At 37.5% G+C, this 23,644-nt stretch overlaps 1 protein-coding gene across 1 annotated transcript; it reads left to right on the top strand.

Annotated features, from left to right (window-relative positions):
• The first annotated feature begins 434 nt into the window (after positions 1-434).
• Positions 435-21,848, top strand: LOC132155716 (protein arginine N-methyltransferase 8-B-like). Its single transcript, XM_059564429.1, has 10 exons — positions 435-1,204; positions 10,769-11,008; positions 11,969-12,124; positions 14,448-14,511; positions 15,295-15,437; positions 15,551-15,638; positions 16,926-17,041; positions 19,833-19,983; positions 20,859-20,980; positions 21,662-21,848. Exons 1-10 carry the CDS (start codon positions 1,136-1,138, stop codon positions 21,743-21,745), a joined length of 1,233 nt encoding a protein of 410 aa, XP_059420412.1. The 5' UTR covers positions 435-1,135; the 3' UTR covers positions 21,746-21,848.
• Positions 21,849-23,644: the final 1,796 nt, after the last annotated feature.

Here is a 23,644-nt window from a genome sequence, read left to right as displayed (position 1 = left end):
GTGCTAATCGTTTCGTTATGTAGCCTATATATTTTTCATTGTAATAAACAGATAAATAATCTTTAATTAGTAAAAAAAAATGAACGAAAAAAAAAAATAACAACAAACGAAAATAAAAATACTGATGTCAATATACAGCGCATAACAAAAGAAAAACGTATTTCAGAAGACCAACATGTAGGGAGTATTTTTTTAAGATTATGTGGTTGTAAACATTTTAATAATATGTCTCAAATGACATATGTTGCACATTTAATCGCAAAGGAAAGCAAACGGATAAACAACTCCTGATGAGTTTTCCTTTCACTAAATTAAGTAGATTATTATTTGTGTATCTTACTAATTGAAGTTTCCGAGTGTGTGGGCTTCCGGATGACAGCAGCAGGGACCTGCTCAGCTCCTCGTCACATTCAGCCGCTCAGAGGATGGAGGAGTGCTCAAAACACATCTCATTGGCTCCCGCTGCTCCATTTAAAGGAATTCACCTGGTTTGTCCTTTAAGATCCTTCAGCATCTCCTAAGAGGAACTTTAAACGTTCGCTATTTTCTGAAAGGGACCATAAATCTTTGAAGATCAGATTCGGAGCGTGGAGCAACGTCTTTGAGACACTTTTATATACAGCCTGATAATCTCATCAGTGATCGAAGAGCGATTTCAGAGCCGCAAATAGCAATATATCTTGCCTCACTGAAATAAAGACAGATATTTATGTGGTGCACGTGGGATCTCCATAAGATTTTAAAGGGGTACTTAGGGACTTTATTCCAGATCCAAAGGACTGAGATATGAATGATTAACACTTTTATTGACCAGCTGATCTCGCATTACTCCAGTCATGGAACGACGGGGTGCTTTTTTATAAGTACATAATATTTTTCCCCCCACGATATGGAGAGTTCGCCATGCGCTCCTTTGGGGTTCACTACTGTAGGAAACTTTTATACCATGGATTCAGGAGGGCTTTCAACAAGTTTTAGGGCTCGTTTATCTTCTGGAACGTGATTCGAATTTATTCTGCGGTTTCGTGAAGTAACGTTAGCTAATTGCGCAAAGGCTGCAGGATTTCTAAAGACTTTTTAAAGAGGGTTTGTCATTAATTCATCGCACGGTCCGGAGCAGATCACATCGGCTCTTATGGGAATTAAACACTCTTCCCGCTGTTTGCTCCTCAGGAGAAAAATGGCGGATGTGGAGAGCGCTGAGGTAAGCAACGTGGATTAACAGATCAAATAAACGAGACATTAAATATAATGTTATAATTTTGAATCCCGAAGCCTCAATAGATCATATTTTGCATTTAAAAGCATCTCGAGGTTTTGAGTTTTCGAAGTTTCTACTAGTGTGCTAATTATATTGGCTACTGAACTTTGACGTTGGTCGAAACTGTGTATTTTTCGCGGCTCAGTTTGTTGAAGGTTCTCTCGCGCAAACCACACAGCACAATTCATATGCCATCTCATTTTTTTCTTGAAATGTAAACCCAGTGCCGATCCTGACCTCCCTGGGGCCCTAAGCAAAATTCTGCTAAGGGGCCCTCTAACTGACCCGTGACGCCGTGAGCTATGTAAACCATTTGCCATTGCCACACAGTCACACCTGACACTTCAGTGATCCCAATACAATCCTCCCTCCTTTAAACAAAACAGTCGACAATATAGAACAACAATATAGAACAGAATGAGGTTCAAACAAACAATATTTATTGAATAGAGTATTTCCTATAGAATATTAAGATAACAAGTGAATATTATTAAGTAAGTGAATATTAACGTAAACATAAATAATAAATTATAACTCTGAGCTTTGGCTTTTGGGATTAACTTAGGTTCTCTCTACAGCCTGGGCATTTTCGGCATCAGTATGGGCAACACCAGTCTATCGGGACAGTCTAGAAGAAACTGAGAAGAATATCACATAGTTAGTTAAACAGTCATTTACACAATCTTATATGTTACTCGTTACATGTTACAAATGCGTAAACATTTGAATGTTTGAATTAAAATCTTACCATCAAAATATTCCTTTTCTGCACTTTCTTGAGGCAAAATCATCAATGATGTCATCATAGGACAGGTGTTTCCCCACATCATGATTTATGCTCATGATGGCCAATCCACTCAAACGTTCCTGTGACATTGAAGACCTCAGGTAGCTTTTGATGAGCTTTAATTTTGAAAAGCTCCTCTCTGACGATGCTACTGTTACAGGCAGGGTGACTGCAATTCTTAGGGCTATCCAAAGATTAGGATATAGTTCCTCCAGGTTTTTCTCACAGAGAAATGAAAGCAACTCAAATGCAGTCATCTTATCTGATGGCAGATCAGGTAAATTCTGAATCTCGTGTGCCAGATCCATTCCACTGATGTCATAGTCATCTCTGAAGGTTAGAGTATTTTGAACTTCCATGCAGTGAGCCTTTAAAGATTCACTAGACATCTATGAGGCAGTGCTGAAGTTTAGCAACACTCCATATTTGGATTTCACCTGGTTGAGTGTTTCAAATCTCTCATCCATGGATGTCACAGCAGAGTCGACCACAATGTTAAAGAAGTTGACTTCAAGGTTTTTCAGTGCATCAGTCATTGGTTCATCAGGAGCCTCATAGCTGAAATGCCTCTTGCTGTTTCTCAGTCTCTTCTCTTTCAGAACAGCCTCCACATTCATTACTTCGCAAATGCTTGTGGCTGTTGTCTGTGCCTCAGAGAATCCAGTGTCCCGGTATGTAGTGAGGGAAGCCTTTGCATTCGAGATTAAATTAACTGCTATATCCAACTGCATTGAGGCTGATTGGAGGAGCTTGTTCACTATGTTTGTAATAGTCAGTATCTTACACCATACGACACAGCAAATCAAGAAGCGGTAGGACCCAACTTCCTCTGCAAGTGCTTGTGCCTCCACTTTGGCCACAGGATCATTGATTGTCTGTCTGGCTTCCAGTAATGCCCCCCGAACCTCAGATGCCTGGTGCCTTATTGCATGAATGCTTTTGAGCCTACTCTCCCATCTTGTGTCACTCCATGACTTCATGGTTATCTTCACATGTTTCTTTAAAACACTCCATCTTTGTGTGCCGGATCAAATTTTGTGTGTAGGATCAAATTTTGCCAGTAATTCAACCTCTTTTAGGAAGTTTCCATTATCTGGCTGGAAGAGTTTTTCTGACGAACCCCTGAATGCTAGGTTTCGTTCAGCCAGAGACTGGGTGATACTTATTAAACGTGTAAGGACATCATGCCATCTCTTTCTTTCAGCCTCATAAATGGTCATTTGTATCTGGTCAAGAGTCTGACCCTGACTTAGGCGCAGATCAAGTTCTCTCCACTTAATCATATTTTGTGTGTGTTCAGGACTACTCTCATGGTGTTTCAGAATGGCATTGATATTTGACCAGTCATTCACACCTTCCTTTATAATTTTGTTGTATTTTGTAGAAAAGAGCTTACAGCAAAAACAATAAACAGCATTGTTTTTGATTGAGTATGTAAGCCAGCTCCTGTGAATCTTTTCCCCATTTGACAGTTTTCTCTCTAATAAGCCTGAATGGAAAGCTCTTCTAGACTTGTCTTTAGGGAAAGAAAAATCCAGTCCTGGTTTGAATGGACCTCTGCGCACTAACTCAGTCCTCATAAAGTTTGTTAAGACGGGGGGCCAATCTGCTGGGTCATTTGGTGGAGCGGCAACTGTTCTATTTGGGTCTGAGCTGCTTGTATCTGCTGCTGGCTGTACACCTCTGGTTGTGCTAGTACTGACTGAGGCTGCCTGTACTTCACCTGGGACTGTCACTGTGTTCGTACTTTCTGAAGACGGCTGTACTGTATTTGCTGAAGCTGGCTGTATTGGGTTTGTGCTAGAACTGGCTGAGACTTCCTGTACTTCACCTGGGTCTGTGTTAATACTTGCTGAAGACTGCTGTGCTGTATTTGCTGAAGCTGGCTGTTCTGGGTCTGTGCTTGTACTGGCTGATGGTCCAGCATCTCCTCTACTGACAAACTTGAGCATAGCACCTGCAAATTATAGATAACTCGTTTTATAAGCTGCATCAGACCCATTCAAACTGGCTCCCAATTTTCTTTTATACATTTTCAAATATAAAATACTATTTATACTATGGCTTGGCTCTTGTAATATTTAACTAGTGAACTAGTTATGCAGATACCAATAATCCCTGTTAGTGATGACATCATTGATATCAAGAATGAACTTTTGTACAAGTTAACTTGTAATTCCTGATATCAAAAATAGACATTGGTAGATAAAAATGTAACTAAGTATTACTATTAGCTATTAGTAATAATATTATTAGTATTAGCTATTATTGACTAACTATTAGTAAAAATAATCAAGAATTCACATTGCAAATAGTAAAGAAATGTAATGCTTGATATCAAAAATGCATAAGCTGTGAATGAATAAAAGCTCAAATGGCTTGCCATAGCATGTTAAAGGTTTTTTTTAATTTTTGTAATATATATGGTGAAGCAATTCTTGATTTATGGTTATTATTAACTGAGGGATGTGCATCCACACATTGACCAGTATGTCCAGCTAATCAACATTTTAAATTCAACATAGCCTATAAATCAAGTCAATCACTGTCAAATTATCAATACATTGCTTTCCATCTTGCATAATTAGTGCAGTGCAGTTGTATAGAGTTTTTAACTACACATTGACTGAGACTAGATAATCAGTGTCTTGTTTTAAAAGTATGTATGTATAATGTGCACTTTTGATGAGGAGTGCCATCATTCACGCCCATATATTGTACAGTCTGTCTGGTCTCCACATATATTTCTGCTTGAAAAATGCGCATTTCATTTCGTGCATGCGCATATGAACGCATGATAACACGCGACGCGGTTATCTTTTCCGAGCTGCAGTAAACAAACACCGTTGCACTTTGTCGTTTATCAAAAACAAACGTAATAAATAATTGTATTTTACTCTCACTTTTTTCAGGCACAAAGTGATGCAAGAGATGCACTGCCTGCCTGCCCAGCTAGGTTAGCAAGACCGAAAAAAACACAACAGAAATGCACATAAACTTTACTTTGCTGACCTCAAACTTAGAGAGGAGAGAAGACAAGTTTACCTGATTGTTGTTCCCGCAGTTCACTTTCATGGTTTTTTTTTTCCTCTTTTCGTGACCAGAAGGATAGTTTCGCTTCATTTTGTCATTGATGTTGTAAACATTAATTGAAGCTGACTTGACGCGTTATGACACGAGGAGGAGGCGGGGCCTTGAGTAATTTGCGGGGCCCTACGCAGCTTGCGTAGTGAGCGTATAGGGCTGATCGGCTCTGTGTAAACCTATAATAAATAAAATGGTTACCTTCCCAAGTGTAAGCGCCTTTCCTGCTCTTAGTTTACTTGGCCCCTGGTATAAAAAATGCCTAACGAGTTTTCAAACCCAATCGCGTGCGAATTCAAGGTGGTTGCTTTAGACAATCATATGATCATCTGTCCGAGAACGGTTGCGTATTTAAACGCTGCTTTGGGGCGGACAAATGGTTAAAGTCTGGGCTGGTAACCAAAAGGTTTCAGTAGGTTCAAATTCTGCAAAGGTTAATCCACCGAGTAACATACACAACTTAAACTCTGCTCCAGAGAGACTGCCCCTGTACGTGTCTCTTTGTATAAAGCTTAAGCGAAATGCCTAATTAGTGATTGATACGTAATTAGTGTCTTGGGCAAAGCTGCTAATGTTCTGTGATCTTTGGTTCAGGGGCTGTGGAGGCTGGTCGCTGTCCTTGGTGCTGCACCTGCGTCTGGGAGAGCAGCTGTTTTATTTTATTTTATTTAAAAAGGGGAAACACAGTGTTTGAAGTATATTTATATTTATGTAATATAGAAAGCTCTAAAAATGTTAATTGTTTGTTTAAAAAAAGTGTGTTGTTTGTAGGGTGCAGGGCATTAGTGTCTCATGTAGGCTAAGCGTTTGGAACTTCATTTGGCGAAGATAATGACTGACCAGATGTTACCTTGACAACACTGCACATGCCTCAGCACTCCATCAGTTGTTGCAAATAATTATTGTTTTATTCAAATATTGTATTATATTGTGTCTCATTTCTGAGATCACATGCACTATGTGATAGCTAGCCTGGGAACTATCAAAGCTTTGGAATCACTATGTGTTATCATACAGATGAAGACATCTTCATATCGGAATTGGCCCTGGTCCCAATCTTGCAAGCACTTCTGCTCTACTTGAGTGTCCCATATCAGCGTGAGGCCAGAGTTTTAGTGGAGGGCAGCAAAGGCCATTGAAGTCTGTTTATATACTAGTGCAGAAAGCTAAATATCTGAGTCATCATCCACATAGCTGCTGGTTTATATCTCAGGACTATCAAGAAGTGGAAACAATCATGGGACGGAAAGGTTAGTGAGGTTGCAATCCAGTGCTGGCACAGAAAAAACACTTTGATAAATTCCAGTTTCAGTAGTGGCCTTCAACTTTATCTAATACTCAATGCGTGATTAACCAGCTGGAATGTATTGACATAGTCATGAAGTATGAAATCTAATCCAGATTTTAGGGATCTTTAAAACTCCTCTGATGGATGCTGCCTGACCTCTGAAACGTCTCCTAAAATAGCAAGACTGCTCTGCACTAGGACTGTTAGTCTGTCAAACAGGCTTCCACTGAGAGTAGATGGAACTACACTCTTAAAACTAAAGGTTCCCTAAGGGGTTTTCACAGCAATGACTGAGGAACCACCTTTGGTTCCCCAAATAATTTTTCAGTGAACAGTTCTTGAAAGAGCCTTTTGTTTTCTTAGTGTGAAGAACATTTTAATAATCCGAAGAAGCTTTTTTCCCACTATAAGAGTCTTTTGTGCAATGGAAAGGTTTTATGGGTGTTGAAGTTCTTAATTGAACCCCAATGCCAATTAAGAACTTTTATTTTTATAAGAGTATGGAAAAGATCACCCAAAAATGATAATTGTGTGATCTCACCCACATGTTGTTCTAGACATTTTTTTAATATACAGTTTATAATAGATTAACTACCTCCTTAAATACCCCCATTTAGTAATTAAGTCTTTTCATGTCAAATCATTCATACTTTACAAACTTGCTCAGCTAAAATTTTTGATTTTGTTACAGAAATAGTGATGAAAGCCAAACATTAAATGTCATGGATGGCTATTTTGACTATTTACTGTGTAATCCAATCTTTTTGGTATATTATGGTATATAATACATTATATTTTATGGTATATTATGGTATATAATACATTATTGTTGCTATATTATGGTATATAATAGATAATATATATTGGATTCGATTACATATATGTATATATATTTGGCTTTCATCTTCATTTATGCTTCTCTTAGAAAAAAAATTGTAAACAGAGATCTCTGGTTGAGTTGACAAAGAATTACCTAGTTGACAGAATAACTGCATCTTAATGTTCTCCAATGGATATAATATTGAATGCAATTGTTTGAAAGGAGCTATTGTGCACTTGAAGGTCAGGAGGCCAGTGGGTTTCAATAGTTTAAAAGCTTACAGTTGTGGTTCTTTCTTGAGAAAACACCACTTACTGTAGCTCTGAAATGCACACTGTCAGCTGCAGCTTTATTAAAGTATGTCCAGCCAAAGCAGAGAGGGCTGCCCATAAATCTGCTAAATTCATAAGAGCTGAACACATTAATGATTTAGATATGCAATGCAAAAAAACTCTTAAACTATTAAGTTGTTCCCTGTCATAAACCTACACTAGAAAAAAAAAACCCTAGTAGTTCTATTTGTGAAGAAATCCCAAGAGCACCTATTTTTCCTCTCACGCACATCAATCCAGTTATGTCACAAAAACTATAATAGTTCTCAAGAGAATTACTCTAAGGTGGAATGTTGTCAAAAGTGCCATTTTTGTTGAGGTTAAAAATAGAATGTGAATGAGATTTGTTAGCTGACTAGAGGGGCAAGGACATGTGTTTTCCTTCCCATCATTCTAATAGATGCAATCCTAACACCGTTATCCCTCTTGATACATCGGCCCTCCCCCTCTGCTGACACTCATTATTTGAAATCCCCTGAGCTGAGAGGCTGCACACCCACAGGCAAATATAGGTACACTTATGCAAATACAGGCCCACAAATCTTCAATATCACAAAATTGCAAAACAGCATATGAGATAGGATATTAGAGCCCAAATTTAAAGGGATAGTTCACCCAAAAATCTAAATTATGTCATTAATAACTCACCCTCATGTAGTTCCAAACCAGTAAGACCTCCATTTATCTTCAGGACACAGTTTAAGATATTTTAATTTAGTCTGAGAGCTCTCAGTCCCTCCATTGAAACTGTGTGTACGGTATAATGTCCATGTCCAGAAAGCTAAGAAAACCATCATCAAAGTAGTCCATGTGACATCAGAGGGTCAGTTAGAATTTTTTGAAGCATCGAAAATACATTTTGGTCCAAAAATAACAAAAACTACGACTTTATTCAGCATTGTCTTCTCTTCCGTGTCTGTTGTGAGAGAGTTCAAAACAAAGCAGTTGCTCATATCCGGTTCGCGAACGAATCATTCGATGTAACCGGATCTTTTTGAACCAGTTCACCAAATCGAACTGAATCGTTTTAAACGGTTCGCGTCTCCAATACGCATTAATCCACAAATGACTTAAGCTGTTAACTTTTTTAATGTGGCTGACACTCCCTCTGAGTTAAAACAAACCAATATCCCAAAGTAATTCATTTACTCAAACAGTACACTGACTGAACTGCTGTGAAGAGAGAACTGAGGATAAACACCGAGCCGAGGCAGATAATGACTCGTTCACGAGTCAAGAACCGTTTCTGTCAGACGTGTCCGATTCAAGAACCGAGGAGCTGATGATACTGCGCATGTGTGATTCAGCGTGAAGCATACCAACACACAGAGCGTCTGAACCGAACTGATTCTTTTGGTGATTGATTCTGAACTGATTCTGTTCTAATGTTATGAGCCCAGGTAAACTGAAGGCTTGAATCAAGGCCAATCATCGCCAATGACGCCATTACGTTGAGCGGAAAAGAACCGGTGAACCGTTTTCTTCAACCGGTTTATTGAATCAAACTGTCCGAAAGAACTACTGGTGATCCGAAAACCGAAGCAAACCGGTTCTTGACTCGTGAACGAGTCATTATCTGGCTCGGCTCGGTGTTCATCTTCAGTTCTCTCTTCACAGCAGTTCAGTCAGTGTACTGTTTGATTACACTGTTTTTCTTACCTTTCTGGACATGGACAGTATACCGTACACACAGTTTCAATGGAGAGACTGAGAGCTCTCAGACTAAATTAAAATATCTTAAACTGTGTTCCGAAGATAAATGGAGGTCTTACTGGTTTGGAACGACATGAGGGTGAGTTATTAATGACATAATTTTGATTTATGGGTGAACTATCCCTTTAAGAGTTTCGTGCTTCTAGCTATATGACAAAAGTGTTCTAGATTAGGTGTTTATAAACTTGACAAAGCCGTGGGCCAATGAATTAATTCCAGGTCCCTTTAAAAAAAAGTATTTTATAAAATGTAATTTTATTGTATATAAACAATCTCGTGGTTTGATGACGCTAAGAAGGAGCGTTGAATGATGGGATTTGTTGTCTTCTACCCAACCGCTGATGGCCATCAATCAGACGGAAAGATAAATCATGGATTTAACGCGAGTTCAACGATTTGCGCGAGTCAATGCAAAGACGCGATCAGACGATGGATCAGACGCATCCTCGCGCGGGTCTAGAGACGCGATGCCCCGCGTTTGCCGTGTATGCCCAATAATACTAATCTTGTTGATCGTTATAATAGCATACGTTTTCTGTAAAGATGTCACCTGTCGAGTAAAACACAAGCAAGATCGGCATCTCTTTCTAGTTCTGGTTTATACGTCAGTAAAGGTGGTAAAGGGTAACTAACGTCATTGACAGGCGACTGCACTGCCCCGTGTCACTATTTAGAATGGGAAATTTCTCATGATTTACAAGTAATTGAAAAAAATTGAGATATTGTTAGTAATCAGCTGGACAAAATGTATAACACTAGCCTAGTGGTTTTTGGATATTTTACTGCAAATATCTTACAAATTGTACCTTTAAGTCATTTCCATGTCAATCTAACTGTCCTGTGCTCCCTTTGCTCGCAGGGCATAAACAACCTCTGTCAGTTCTCTGAAATCTGACAGACAGATACTAGACCTTCTTGGAAGGCTCTCCTGACATGATATAGGAGAGTTTTTAAACAGTACTTAATATAGTGTCACTGTTCATTTTGTTTTTGAAGGATCATACACCACATGGATCTGTCAGTTGGGGTGATATCATTAACAACTGCCCAGGTTATATTTCAAAACAGTTCTGTTCACAGTTTTTAGTGTCGGCCATCAAATAAAGAATAAAAATGTAATGGCAATTTTTTTAATCTCACAATTCGGAAATTTCTTTTCTCTCGCAATTTTGAGTTTAAATCTTAGTAATATATCTTGCAAGTTTCTTGCATAGTTTATATCTTGCAATACTGACTATATTATAAGCTCAGAATTGTGAGAAAACAAGTATAAACTGTAAGATAAAATTCCACAATTGACTCTTTTTTTTATTTCATGGTGGAAATAGCCTTCCATAATAATTTACATTTTTGTTTATTTTTATTTTATTTTAATTACTTCATTAATATATTTATTTCATAGTTCAATATTTTGTTAGACATTAAAACACTGTTTAGAATGGTTTAAGCATCCGAATATTTGTTTGGTGTTTTCCCGTTTTAGCAACAGCCTCTGAGTGCCGCCCCGTCTCAGTCGGTCCAGCCATCTCCTATGCCCAAACCAGTGTCATCGGTCCATCATGCCCAGCGGCCCACACACCCATCCCATGCGCCACACACTCCTCATTCTGCCAACTTACCCAGCTGCCCTGGCAGAGGAAAGATGGCCAAGTTCCTCAACCCCGACGAGATGACCTCCAGGGATTACTATTTTGACTCGTACGCCCACTTTGGCATTCATGAGGTACAGTATGAGCACATTAGAGCAGCGGATGCTTGTATTTAACAGTGATGCTGAGACGTGGTATGTAGGATATAAGCACTCATGGTTATCGACATCACTCATGTTGATTTATGCTGGGTGTTATGTATAATGCAGAGTATGCAGAGAAATGGAGCAGGAGAGAGACAGGTTGGGGGTGTCACTGAATTATAGGATGAGAGAGCACGGAATACATGAGGTTCAGATGAGACCTGCAAGATTAATTTTGTTCATACTCTTTTTTTAGTATATAGGTCAGATCTATTTTCCCGTTCCTTCCTCTCCATGTGACAGAGGCGTATACCCAAAATGCTGCATAGATCTGAGGAGACATGTAATGGTGACAGCAAGTTTTTGATACAGCAAGTGTGTATCAAATATGATACAGAAGGTTTTAAATGGTTAAACATCTTTAAAACTACTGAATAATTAGTTGGCTGTGTTTTTAACGGAGTGATACTGTATCTATTGAGACTGCATATTTTATCAAGTTATACCAAGATATTTCCATGTCCAAAAACAACAACATGATACATTTTTGGTTAAAGGCGAAGACTAAATAATTCATTGGGTGTGCTTCAATACAAAAAGTAAGCTCCCTACCTAGACAACATTGTATATGCCCTACAAAAAAGAACTATCAAACCTATGCTATAGTGATCTATTAGTAATACCATGGTATTGTTTATATATAGGTTTTACCTGCACAGCACCTACTCGCTGGCCTCTGTTACATAGGCGTCCCACCGAGGGGATGGGTGACAGTTAACAGGTTTAATCCTACCCCATACCTAAACTTAACAACTACCTTACTAACTATTAATAAGCAGTAAATTAGGAGCTTATTAAGGCAAAAGTCATTGTTAATAGTTAGTTAATAGTGATAATTGGACCATGAAATAAAGTGTGACCATGTGTGTATATCTGTGTGTGAATGTACAGGAAATGCTAAAGGACGAAGTGAGGACGTTGACGTACAGGACCTCCATGTACCATAACAAACACATCTTCAAGGACAAGATTGTGTTGGATGTGGGGAGTGGTACTGGCATCCTCTCCATGTTTGCTGCCAAGGCCGGAGCCAAGCACGTGTATGGGGTAAGAGGGGGGCCCTCCTTATGCCTAAAACCGCATGAGCCTGTAGCCTCCTACAATGCTGGAACGATTCACACAGCTCAAAATAGCATCATGTGTGGCAGTAGCACCAAGTGCTTTTTAAGGTGTAAATTAATAATCCTCTTTTGTAGGGAAATACGACGACATATTACCACCTACTTATTTCATAATAAGGATCATAAATATAAGTTCAAAGACATTAAATGGCGCTTAATGAAAAACAATCAGAATCGGCAATTCCTCTCCACAACAACTCCCTCTTGTCGAGATTTTTGTAGTTGCTGTAGTGTTTGTCATAAAGCCCTTTGTGTTCAGACACTAATGAGACCAGCAGATCTACACACACTCACATTGGCACTAGTGATGCGTGGGTCGGCTTTTTTTCCAACCCGCGGGTCCCGTTCTTCTGAAATTATTTGACCCGCCCCAGCCCGCCCCAGCCCGCCCTGCAAATAAAGTAAAATTTCTTTACCCTTCCGCGCATTGGGTACATCACGGAAGTTACGTTGCTACTTAGACATTCGTATTGTAACCTTATCAAAGAACCCAATAAAATCAGAATCAGATCAGAGTCAGAATCAGAAAGAGCTTTATTGCCAAGTATGCTTGCGCATACAAGGAATTTGTTTTAGTGACATAAGCTTCCAGTAAACAGAGACAACAACACACAGACAAAAAAAAAAAAAAAAAAAAAATTACAGGAGAATTACAAATTGGCAAGTAAATAAATGTATAAACAATTGTGCTATAAATGATAATGGAATAGGATTGAGTGAGATGCAGGAATGTTCTAGGATGGAGGGGTAACAAATAAATATAAGGATATTGCACATTTTTGCATAAGTTTAAGCGGGAAACATTTAACTGTTTAACTTTTCATGAGGTAAAATATGAAAATATTCCAAATTTTTAATATAGGCTATAGGGAATTACACTAGTGATGGTTCGTTCGTGAACGAATATTTTAGGTGAACGAATCGTTCTCGTTCAGGTAATCCACTGACTCATATTTCTCATTCCCTGAAGTTCCACCCTCCACAGCAGTGCGCGAGCTCGGCGTTATTAGCAGCGCATGCGCAGCCCGTGAACTGCTCTGTGAACTGTTTCATCCTGTCAAAGAGTTACTTAAGATGTGACGGAGCATGTGATTTGTAGTGAATGTAGTGTAGTGTAGTGAACAAATACGATATTCCCGTTTGTGAACTAGTTGAATGAACTGATACATAGCTCGTTTGTGAATGAAATGAATGAGAGTACCGGGTCAGTGAGCCAAGCATGTAAATCTCGATCAGCAATCAGCAGATACAAAGTGCAGTTATAGGTGCACATATGCTTGTTTTTATATTTAGCATACAGAACATAACTCCACGTTTAATTCACGATTTATTAATGTGAATATGAACAGTCTGACCAAACAATTAAATTGTTTAATTATGCAAGAAAACCTAGCGCTTTGTTCATCTGAACAACTTATTTAGACTATTTAATGCGAACATGCACACACTTTAATAAAGCCAAATCAGTTTTTGTCACAAGTAAATACGTTCGTTGACTTAAGACATAACACATAAGACACTCTTTTTCGTCACCTGCTGTGGCGTATTTGTGTATAATATGAAGAAATGGTCACTGAACAAATCACTGAACGAATCTGAACGAATCATTTTGGTGAACAAACTGAAAATCAACGAATCTCTTGAAATAATCAAACTTCCCACCACTGTCATGTAGGAGAAAGCAACGGTTCTGATTAATTGTCAGTTGAAGCAATGCTTACTGACTCCATGTGCTACACTGTTGATGGCGATGGCTATGGACACTAATAATGGCTGGGTAAACACAAGGGACATCACGAGCAAAAAGGATCTGTGCTGTCTGGAATCAGTCTCTCATTTATACAGCTGACTGCTTCCTACTTAATCTCTCCTCTTCCCTTTAGCCTCGGGCCACTGACAGCCAATCACTCTGTGTGCTTGTTTACATATATTTCTGTCTGACAATGGGACAGGAATCTGGACCGTTTGTGAATGCTAAATAGGGCTCTTCGTGTGGCTGGAAGCTGATCAGAGGAACATGTCTAATGGGCATGACTGCAGGGTGCAAGAATCAGAAGCTCTCAAAGTTGAAAGACTCTAAGTAATGTAACCCATTAAAAACAAGCACAATTAGTGACATTTGTCTGAAAAGCACCGCAAACTCACACCATTGGTTGAACTGGTGTCACTAATGTCAGCTAAACCAGAATCAACCAACAAGAGAGTTTAAATCCTCATATTTTGTTGTTTTGTTTTCTACCCTTCCTCAGATTGAATGCTCAAGTATATCAGAACACTCTGAGAAAATCATCAAGGCCAATCATCTGGACAGTGGTAAGCATGTGTAATGTGTGTAGATATTGTATGTGTGTTTGTTGCTGTGTAGTAAGCTTGTTTATGTGGGTGTGTGAGAAAAACAGAATGACAAATAGGATGAGATATTGACAGGATAAAGAGTGCTTGTCGAGCGTTCTTCTATTCAGCCTCCTAATTATACATAATTTTAAATCTCAGCAGTATTTTAATATTAAGAATTTAAATTGTTAATGTTCAGAATGTCTTATAATAAACATAAATGATAAATTGACTATCAAGGACACTGTCCCCCCCCCCCAAAAAACATTCATAATTATTTTTTCTCGGTTTTCTAGAAAAAAAGTCTATTATGCTTAGCATGGCACAAATACAATAAAGCAGTACTATTGTTAATATAAGTTTAGCCAAAAATATGCCTTCTATATATATTTTTTTGTATTTATACACTGCCAGTCCAAAGTTTTTCAACAACAACAGTTGATAGCGTACTGAGCGACGGAAGAGACACTTTCTGAGCAACTAGGGGTTAAGTGTCTTGCTCAGGGGCACATTGGTGTCTCACAGTGGATTCAAACCCAGGTCTCTCACACCAAAGGCATGTGTCTAATTCACTGCGCCAACACCACCCCAATATAAATATATATATGAGCTCAACTAAAGGTGATTTAACAATATTAGCTGGACTCTCTCTCTCTCTGCACACATGGTTTGACCCACATCTTTTAACTGGCCTTAAAAATTCAAAGAATAGAAAATATCTGTCAAGTGTCTTTGTAGCCTTATTCTGTCTGTGTGTTCCAGTTATAACCATCTTTAAAGGGAAAGTGGAAGAGACGGAGCTGCCGGTAGATCAGGTGGACATTATCATTTCAGAGTGGATGGGTTACTGCCTTTTTTATGAGTCCATGCTCAACACAGTCATCTATGCCAGAGATAAGTGGCTGGTCAGTGTTTATGTGTGTTTGTGTAGTAAAGAAAGCACACGTGAGTGTGTGTAGTATATAAACAGCCAATGGCTCTACAGAATGAGCAAACACTCTGTGTTCTTCATCATTAGAAACCTGGAGGTCTGATGTTCCCAGACAGGGCTGCTCTATATGTGGTGGCCATTGAAGACAGACAGTACAAGGACTTCAAGATTCACTGTGAGATTCACTCAAAACACACAGAAGGAGGGTTTCATCTATACAGTCATGTTTACAAGTTTCTAAGATGCTACAATTAAACAGGTCTATAATACTATCTTAAAAGTGTATTTTTGTCTTACTTAATTTTGAATGAATTTATTTCAGGGTGAAACTGCCCTAAATGTAAAGCAAAACGTGATTGGCCATAGGGAGAATGTTCTATGAAAGCATGCTTTCAAACACATCATACTTCCACCAACTCAAGCATCACAAACAGAGCTCCTACAGCTCTAGAAATGTGAAGGCATGTCTCAACAGGTAAAAGTAAGCTACTTTCAATAAAAGGTCCAACATTTTAGGAATGCTTTTAACTTTAAGTTTAGCTTACCTGTCGAGAAGAAACTCCACCAGTTTGTCTTATCGACTGAAACCCAAACATTCCATCAAGTTCCTCCATCTTACACTGCCAGTGTTTACCCTTGTTTTACCTCGTTGTCTGTCTCAGTAGCTGCATCCCAAATGATGCACTGTACACTATGTACTTACTGTATGCACTGTGTAATCAACCAAGTGTTTGAATTATATAAGATTAATTTGTCATTCATAATCAGGACCATAATCTTTGCTATGCGATTAAAGCTGGGAAAGTTGAGTGCATGAAGTGTCCAACATTCTACACTTTGTTTTTTTCTGTTAAGTGCATCATCTGAGTATTTAATATGCACTTTTTCTTTTGGGAATTTTTATTGTGAACTGCACTACTATTTATACTACTACTTATACTATTTATATTTTTTATGTATATATGTTTCTAGAAGTAAATTGCCTTTTTGCCTTATTATTTTTGTGGCAATAATTTTCCAGCATTATTTATTGAATAGAAAGGTCAAAAGAACTGCATTTATTTGAAAGTCTGAGGTGTGAACATCTTTACTATCACTTTGGATCAATTTAAATCCATCCTTGCTGAAATGTAGCACTAATTTCTTTCAGTAAACTAACTAAAAATATATGAAAAAAATTGGGGGTCCACATACTTAACAAACATAAACGCAAAAGTGATGTTTGTGTCATGTTTGTTCTGTTTGAATGGATGGTAGATGAAAAGTAACAAATATGTTAGATCTTACTTGGTTAGAGCTGTTAAAAATGTATAAGAGAAAACTGACTTCTACAACTCATATTTCATGCACTTATGCAGGTGATTCTAAATACTTTCTGAGATGTATTCAACTTAACGTTACGCACGTGTAAATCATTGTTTATGCTGTTTTGTAAAAATCAAATGATTTTATGTTTCAACAGGGTGGGAGAACGTTTATGGTTTTGATATGACCTGCATCAGGAACGTAGCTATAAAAGAACCACTGGTGGACATCGTGGACTCAAAACAAATGGTATCCAATGCGTGCCTGATCAAGGTCAGTCATTAAAACACTTCACAGAAATCATGTATGTGCGTGTTTCTCACCGCATGTGTGGTAGATGAGAAGAAGATCAAGTGAGTTCCATAGAGAATACAGCAGCATTAGTATGTAACTGATCATTCGCTCTATCACTCAGTGTGACAGTTACATAATGATCTGTTGAAATGCAATTTCATTTCATTATAAACCACTGGAGAAGGTGCTGATGAGATGATTATTGGTTGAATCGGATTCATGAAGCCGGGAAAGTTTATTGCTGCACAGATGGACTGTGAAATGCATCTGCAAAACACTCATTTTAACTGCTAAAAGATAATAAGAAATAAATATATTTAAAAACAAAATGTTTTTCAGCTCTTTACAGATATAAATTTAGCACCTCTGTCACAACTAATCCAATTTAAAACGTTGATGCAAATTAGAGCTGGAAAATAATTAGATATATAGCAGTCTACTGTACATAAAGGAATTTGCAAAGTAAAATCTAACATTTCATTTGCTAGAGATGGATGGAGAGGGATGGAAATGACATTTTTAGATTTGGGACATGGTAATGGCGCTACTTTAGGCTGTTTTTAATTGGCATGGGCTTGGGATGCACAGTTAATAGTAGATAGATAGTAATAGTTGTGATCATTATTTTACCTTCCATTATCATTCAGACACGATCAGGTGCAGTATTACTGACACTCTTGTCAAGTCTGCATCAAATCAAGGAATCCGTAATCACAGGTAAACTGTCCGAACAGTAAGATGTTTGTCATGAGAAGTGTTCCACAAAACAGCTATGGTTTGCAGACAGTTATAAGAGTTGATGTTACTGTGCGAAGTCATTGGCCCGTTAGCACGGAAAACTTTTTTTTCCCTCTTCAATAAGTTTTGTCAGTTGTTTTGTTTATTGGTCTAATTCTTATTTATTGGGTCGCATTGGTTAGTCACCCTTTCTGAATTATGTTGTATTGATAAGGATTTATCACAAAGTAAGTCTGTTTAGTTGTGCTATCGTACAAACAGTATCGTAAATGTAAGTTAAAGTGTCGCCGATTTAACCAGTTAAAATTTGAGTGGTGACGAGGTCATAAAATGTATGGAAAGAGTCTTTAAAAGGTCTTAAAAGGTTTTAAATTTAACTCTGTGATTCCTGTTTTTACCCTGAAAAGGAAAAGACAAAAACTTTAATCATAGTGAGGAGGCGGGGCTGACCCCGTTGTTAGAGTAGGTATGACACTTTAAAAGACTGTGATTGGTCGTCCAAGAAAAAAAAAATAAGAGTGCACAGATTCAAATCTCAGTTTGCCAGTTTAACAGCTGAGCTCAAGCCTTCGTTACTAATCCTAAAATGTCACTTTAGAACTAGTAACAACAGAACTTTGAGTTGCTTCATAAAAAAGCTTATTGTATTACTGTATTATAAGCTCACTGTATTATGTATATATATATAGTTGTGTCTCTAATAAGATTGGTCTCAAACATGATTCCTGGATGATCTAATAGAGTCTTATTAACTCACTGTCATCCATTTCTTCTCCCTCTTCATCTTTAAGTTATTTTCTCCTCTGCTAAAGAAACTCTCAAGCTTCTTTAAAGTCCTCCTCCTCCTTTACATTTAACTAACAGTTTCCTATTGTTTTTCTGGTAAATATATCAGTTCTGGAGGCAGAGCTCAGTTTACTGTCAGGAAATGTTGGAATCTGAAACAGCTGTGTGAACATACTGATCCAAGAGCAGTAATAACATCCTAACATGATAGCAGTCCACGATGACATTTCAGAAGAAGAGATAGAGAGAGAGAGAGAGAGAAAAGATCACGCTTTTTACTCTGTCCCACAGTAAAGAGAAATTACAAAAGAGATCTCTTTAATATTCATGTTTCTTCTGGAAACTTCTACATTTAGTCTCCATTTAATCTAGACAACACAGAGATTCAAAGGAGACTAAATGTAGAAGTTTCCAGCTGCTCAGATTTATCTCAAGAAAAAGACTCAGTATTTTCACATGCATCTCCTCTAATGTCACACACTGTGCTCAGAAGATAAGAGACCTCAGTATGAACTCAAACATTTCTAAGATCAAATGATCAGAGTTATGCTATCCGTATCAATATAGCTCTATATTTGTACCATATTTTAGCAATTGTCTAATTTGGAATTCAAGGAATGGTTCAATCCCCAAAAATGAACATTTACTGAAAAAGGAAAATCTGATAAGTTTGATTCACCACTGGAATGGATTTGGAGAGATTTAGCATTACGTCACTTGCTCACTAATGTATTATCTGCAGTGAATGGGTGCCATCAGAATGAAAGTCTAATCAGCTGATAAAAACAATAATCCACAATTAATCCACATGACTACAGTCTATCATTTAGCAACTTATAAAGTGAAAAGCTGTGTTAATTTTACATTTTAACTTCAAAAAACGGTTTCCTCTATTCATAATATTGCTTTCTCCAGTGATAAAGTCATCTTGTCTTAATCAGGAGAGAAATATGCACAGATCCATTTAAATGGTTCCATTTACAAGCGAAAATAAAACAGCTCTAAAAAAAATACCAGTGGATTTTGATGTGAGATGACAACAGGGGATGGATTTTTCCAATGGAGGAAAATTCACGTTTTGGTTAAAAGCAATGGTTTAATGCTAAAATGCCTTGATGGTGGATGGTGCGTAAATTTTCAGAAATGGTTGGCTAAACGGTTACTTTAGAAGAAACCCAGCTGAGAATGTCATTAAATTCCTCAGACCAGGAAATCACAACTTTAAGCTTTCCTCGTCTTTTCTCAGGAAGTGGACATCTACACGGTGAAGCCAGAGGAACTGTCCTTCAGCTCCTCCTTCTGTCTGCAGATCCAGAGGAACGATTATGTCCATGCTCTGGTCACCTACTTCAATATCGAATTCACCAAGTGTCATAAAAAGACGGGCTTCTCTACAGGTGTCCTGTTTAAAAACTTGTCTACCTTCTGCTTCTCGGACCCCAGTGTGTGTGAATGTGTACTTTGTGGTTGATGTCTGCTCTCTAGTGGCTCGGTTTTGACACAGCTCTTCCAAAGAAACTGAATTAAACCAAAACAGGCACCAAGATTAAGGTGAACAGATTTCTCAAATGAAAACCAGCTACATATATTGATGTTTTAACATTACAGGTGATTCCCAGACTCATTGACCTGAGGGCTCTGTTAACTTCTACTGACCATTAAGGGTTCATCGTATTGCTCAGTCAGCTCAGGTGTTTCCTCATGGGTTTGAGGCACGAGTGATCTATCGTTTGGCAAGAAAATGAACAGACTTTGGGTTCTTACTTTCTCTCTAACTCACACACACATAACGTTTGCATCGTATTTTTGACAGCGGTCTTGAATGAAGTAGAGGTTTATGTCTGGCAAGGCTTTAAAAATCTGAATTTGTGAAGTGAATTTGTCAGCATTAGTATAAGATTCACTGTTGTATGTTATGTGTGTAGTTTCATGTCTATTTGCAAAATAAACCCAGAGAGGATGATCAGGATCCTTATGTTTTGTAATATTGATCAGCTCAATGTAATTTACGCTTCTTATTGCATGGCTGCTTATAAAATAATTATATACTTGGACAAGAAATATAGATTTAGATATTGAGGTTTAAATTATTTAAAGGCTAAGAAAAAAGAGAGCATGGAGTGTTCAGTAGAGGTCATTATATTTGACCTCACAATCAAACCAACTGACCAAACAGAATCAAGCATTTCAGAGAGCCGCGTAACAATGTGTTATAGCTTTAATATTTTGATGGATGCATTTTATAAATAGTCTCCTTTTTACTCTACCATAGCACCAGATGCCCCATACACACACTGGAAGCAGACAGTGTTTTATCTGGAGGAATATTTAACTGTGAAAAGAGGAGAGGAGATAGTCGGCACCGTCAGCATGAAGCCAAACGAGAAGAACGCAGTAAGAACCCACCTAATTAATCATTCAAAAAATAGTCAGTTGGTTAATATAAGTATAGCCAAAAATATGCTTTCCATATTTAAACAAATTTATATTTATACCTTGCCAATCAAAAGTTTTGGGTCAATACGATTTTCTAATATTTTGGAAACAAGTTTCCTTTGCTTGCCAAGGCTGGATTTAGTGGATAAAAATATTTTGTGAAACATTATTAGCATTCAAAATAGCTGTTTTCTATTTGAATATATTTAAAAATGTAATTTATTCCTGTGATAACGACGCTGAATTTCCAGCAACCATTACTCCAGTCTTCAGTGCCACAGGATCCTCCAGAAATCATTGCAATATGCTGATTTGGTGCTGGAGAAATATATATTATATATTTTTTATTATCAACGTTGAAAACATTTGTGCTGCTTAATATTTTTGTGGAAACCTGCGATTTTTTTTTTCTTCTGAAATTGAATTTCGATATAATGTAAAGAGTCTTTTAAATACCTCCCCACTGGATACTTAAGAAATACCTTCTTTAAAATATATATATATATATAAAAATACTAATAAAAATCCCCCCTAACTTTTGAATGGTATTGTATAATTCAATGCAACTTTCTTATATATATTTTTTTTCTTACAATTATAACACAATTTAACATTTCCGCTTCTTGTTTATCTACCCAGCGTGATCTGGACTTTACCTTCGAGCTGGATTTTAAAGGTCAGCTATGTGAGGCAGCTATCGCTCATGACTACAAGATGCGCTAAGTGTCCAGCAGTGGCGAGAGACGGTTCTGACAGCACTCAGAGAAGCAGAGGCTCTGGATCACAGCTACAGCCCTGCTGCTGGGAAGAGACAGAGGCAGAAAGAAAGACCAGGACAGAAGCTGCTATCTTTGGGAGTCTTGCCAACATTTTTGGAGCAGGGTGGCAATTCAAGCAATAGCGGCCTTGTCTTCACCAACTCTAGCCTGCACTTCCACACCAACTCTCTGATTGTTCACAGGCCAACTCTGACTACACCCCACTGCAAACAAAAGATTGTCATGCTCTTATGAATGTTAAGTGTTAGTTTATTGCTACTTTGCTTTTACATTAGGAGTGTGAGTTATTTAATATATACAAATAGATATAATAATAATATAGATGTTTAATATTGAAGGTTGTGTTTCCAAGTCCCAGGCATTAAGAATATTTTAATGAATGTATTGTATTAAGAGAATAACTCCACTAACATAGTAATAATTCATTCAAATTTAATCAATGCAGGACTTTAACAATTTCAATTCAGAAGAGTAAGTGATCTCATAGATTGAAATGATGTTTTAAAGAAACCCAGGTCATTCTCAGAAAATGGTAGTTATTTGTTAAAAATAATTAATAATATATATTTTTGTTTTATTAAAATACTATCTTATATATATATATATATGACCCAACTATCATAAAAGGAAGATTTGGGGCATCGATAACAGTTCTAAACAGTTTCTTGCCCATGAATATCAGAGGAAACCGAATCAGATGCTACTAATGGAAATTACAAGAGAGAAAAAAAAGTGTGATTGCAAAACAGTGATGTGTTATAATTGTAAATGTGTTTTTCTAGTAACTTGATGAGACCGCAACATATCATAATATGTAGTGATAGTATTAATTATGATTCTAGATGTGTGATAATTACATTTCCACGTTGAGCACAGAGATGAAAATAGAAAAAGAGAAACGGCTCAATACATATCAAAATATCGATGGCAAGTGAAATGCTGGCTTCGTCCGCGGTGAGATCTTGATGAGCTGGACTCAGATGGCACCTGCTGCTCTTCACCCGTGCTCTTATCAGAGTCTTCGCCAAGGCCATGACTGGGATCGTCCCGGTCCATCGGTGACCCCCGTGTCACTGCTGATTATGCTGTTCAAGACATTCAGTTCACTTGCAAAGCACATTGTTCTTTATGTGTTATATTTATAGTTCATTGTTTTTACTATAGATATTTATCTGGTATCTTAGTGGATTATTGTGGAATTGGGAAATGTGAATAACTATCTTTGTGCAAGGAAGGGTGTTTAGTATTGACATTTGAGGTTTACCTGCTAAAAATGTTTTAAAATGATTATTCTGCCTTGATTTGAGCATCTATCAAGATAACAGTAAATACAATTGCTTAAAACTAATAAAAGCGAAGCACGATGAAAGCATATTTTGTGGTTTTTAAAGACCTGTTGCTGTTGTGATAAAACATGAAAGTGAAACAAAAAAGACTGAACATTTCTGAAACGTTGGTGATGTAAGTTGGTAAAGCAAATAAAAGTCATTTGTCCATTAAAGTGTGGTGTAAAAATACTTGATAGTGCTCTATATGTAGTGCCACTTGTCCTCCACAAGGGGGATTGAAAAGATTATGAAAAATCTGACAGACTAGCTGTGTTTTGAAATGGAATACTGTATTGGTTACTCCATTTTTCACAGAATGCTTACTGTAAATTTGTTAGTAAGGAATAGCGTGTGATATGCAGTGCTAAATGTTTCAAATATATTGGCACATGACCTCATCACACTGAATATTTTCTTTAATCTAGCAAGTCAAATATAATTTCAGAAATAAATACAGTAATGTTGCATTTCTAATTCCATTTTGCGTGTTCAATCAAATAATCAGACTAAAAAGA

The sequence above is a fragment of the Carassius carassius genome, chromosome 13 (assembly GCF_963082965.1).
Source record: "Carassius carassius chromosome 13, fCarCar2.1, whole genome shotgun sequence".
NCBI classification, from domain to species: Eukaryota; Metazoa; Chordata; class Actinopteri; order Cypriniformes; family Cyprinidae; genus Carassius; species Carassius carassius.
The sequence above is the reverse complement of the archived record's forward strand: the minus strand, read 5'-3'. Positions and strand labels throughout refer to the sequence as shown.

Excerpts from the sequence above, each read along its gene's own strand:
- LOC132155716 (XM_059564429.1), top strand. The coding sequence starts at position 1,136 with ATGGGAATTAAACACTCTTCCCGCTGTTTGCTCCTCAGGAGAAAAATG. Across the intron at positions 12,125-14,447 it reads GAGCCAAGCACGTGTATGGG|ATTGAATGCTCAAGTATATC; the intron begins GTAAGAGGGGGG and ends ACCCTTCCTCAG. Across the intron at positions 15,639-16,925 it reads CAAGGACTTCAAGATTCACT|GGTGGGAGAACGTTTATGGT; the intron begins GTGAGATTCACT and ends ATGTTTCAACAG.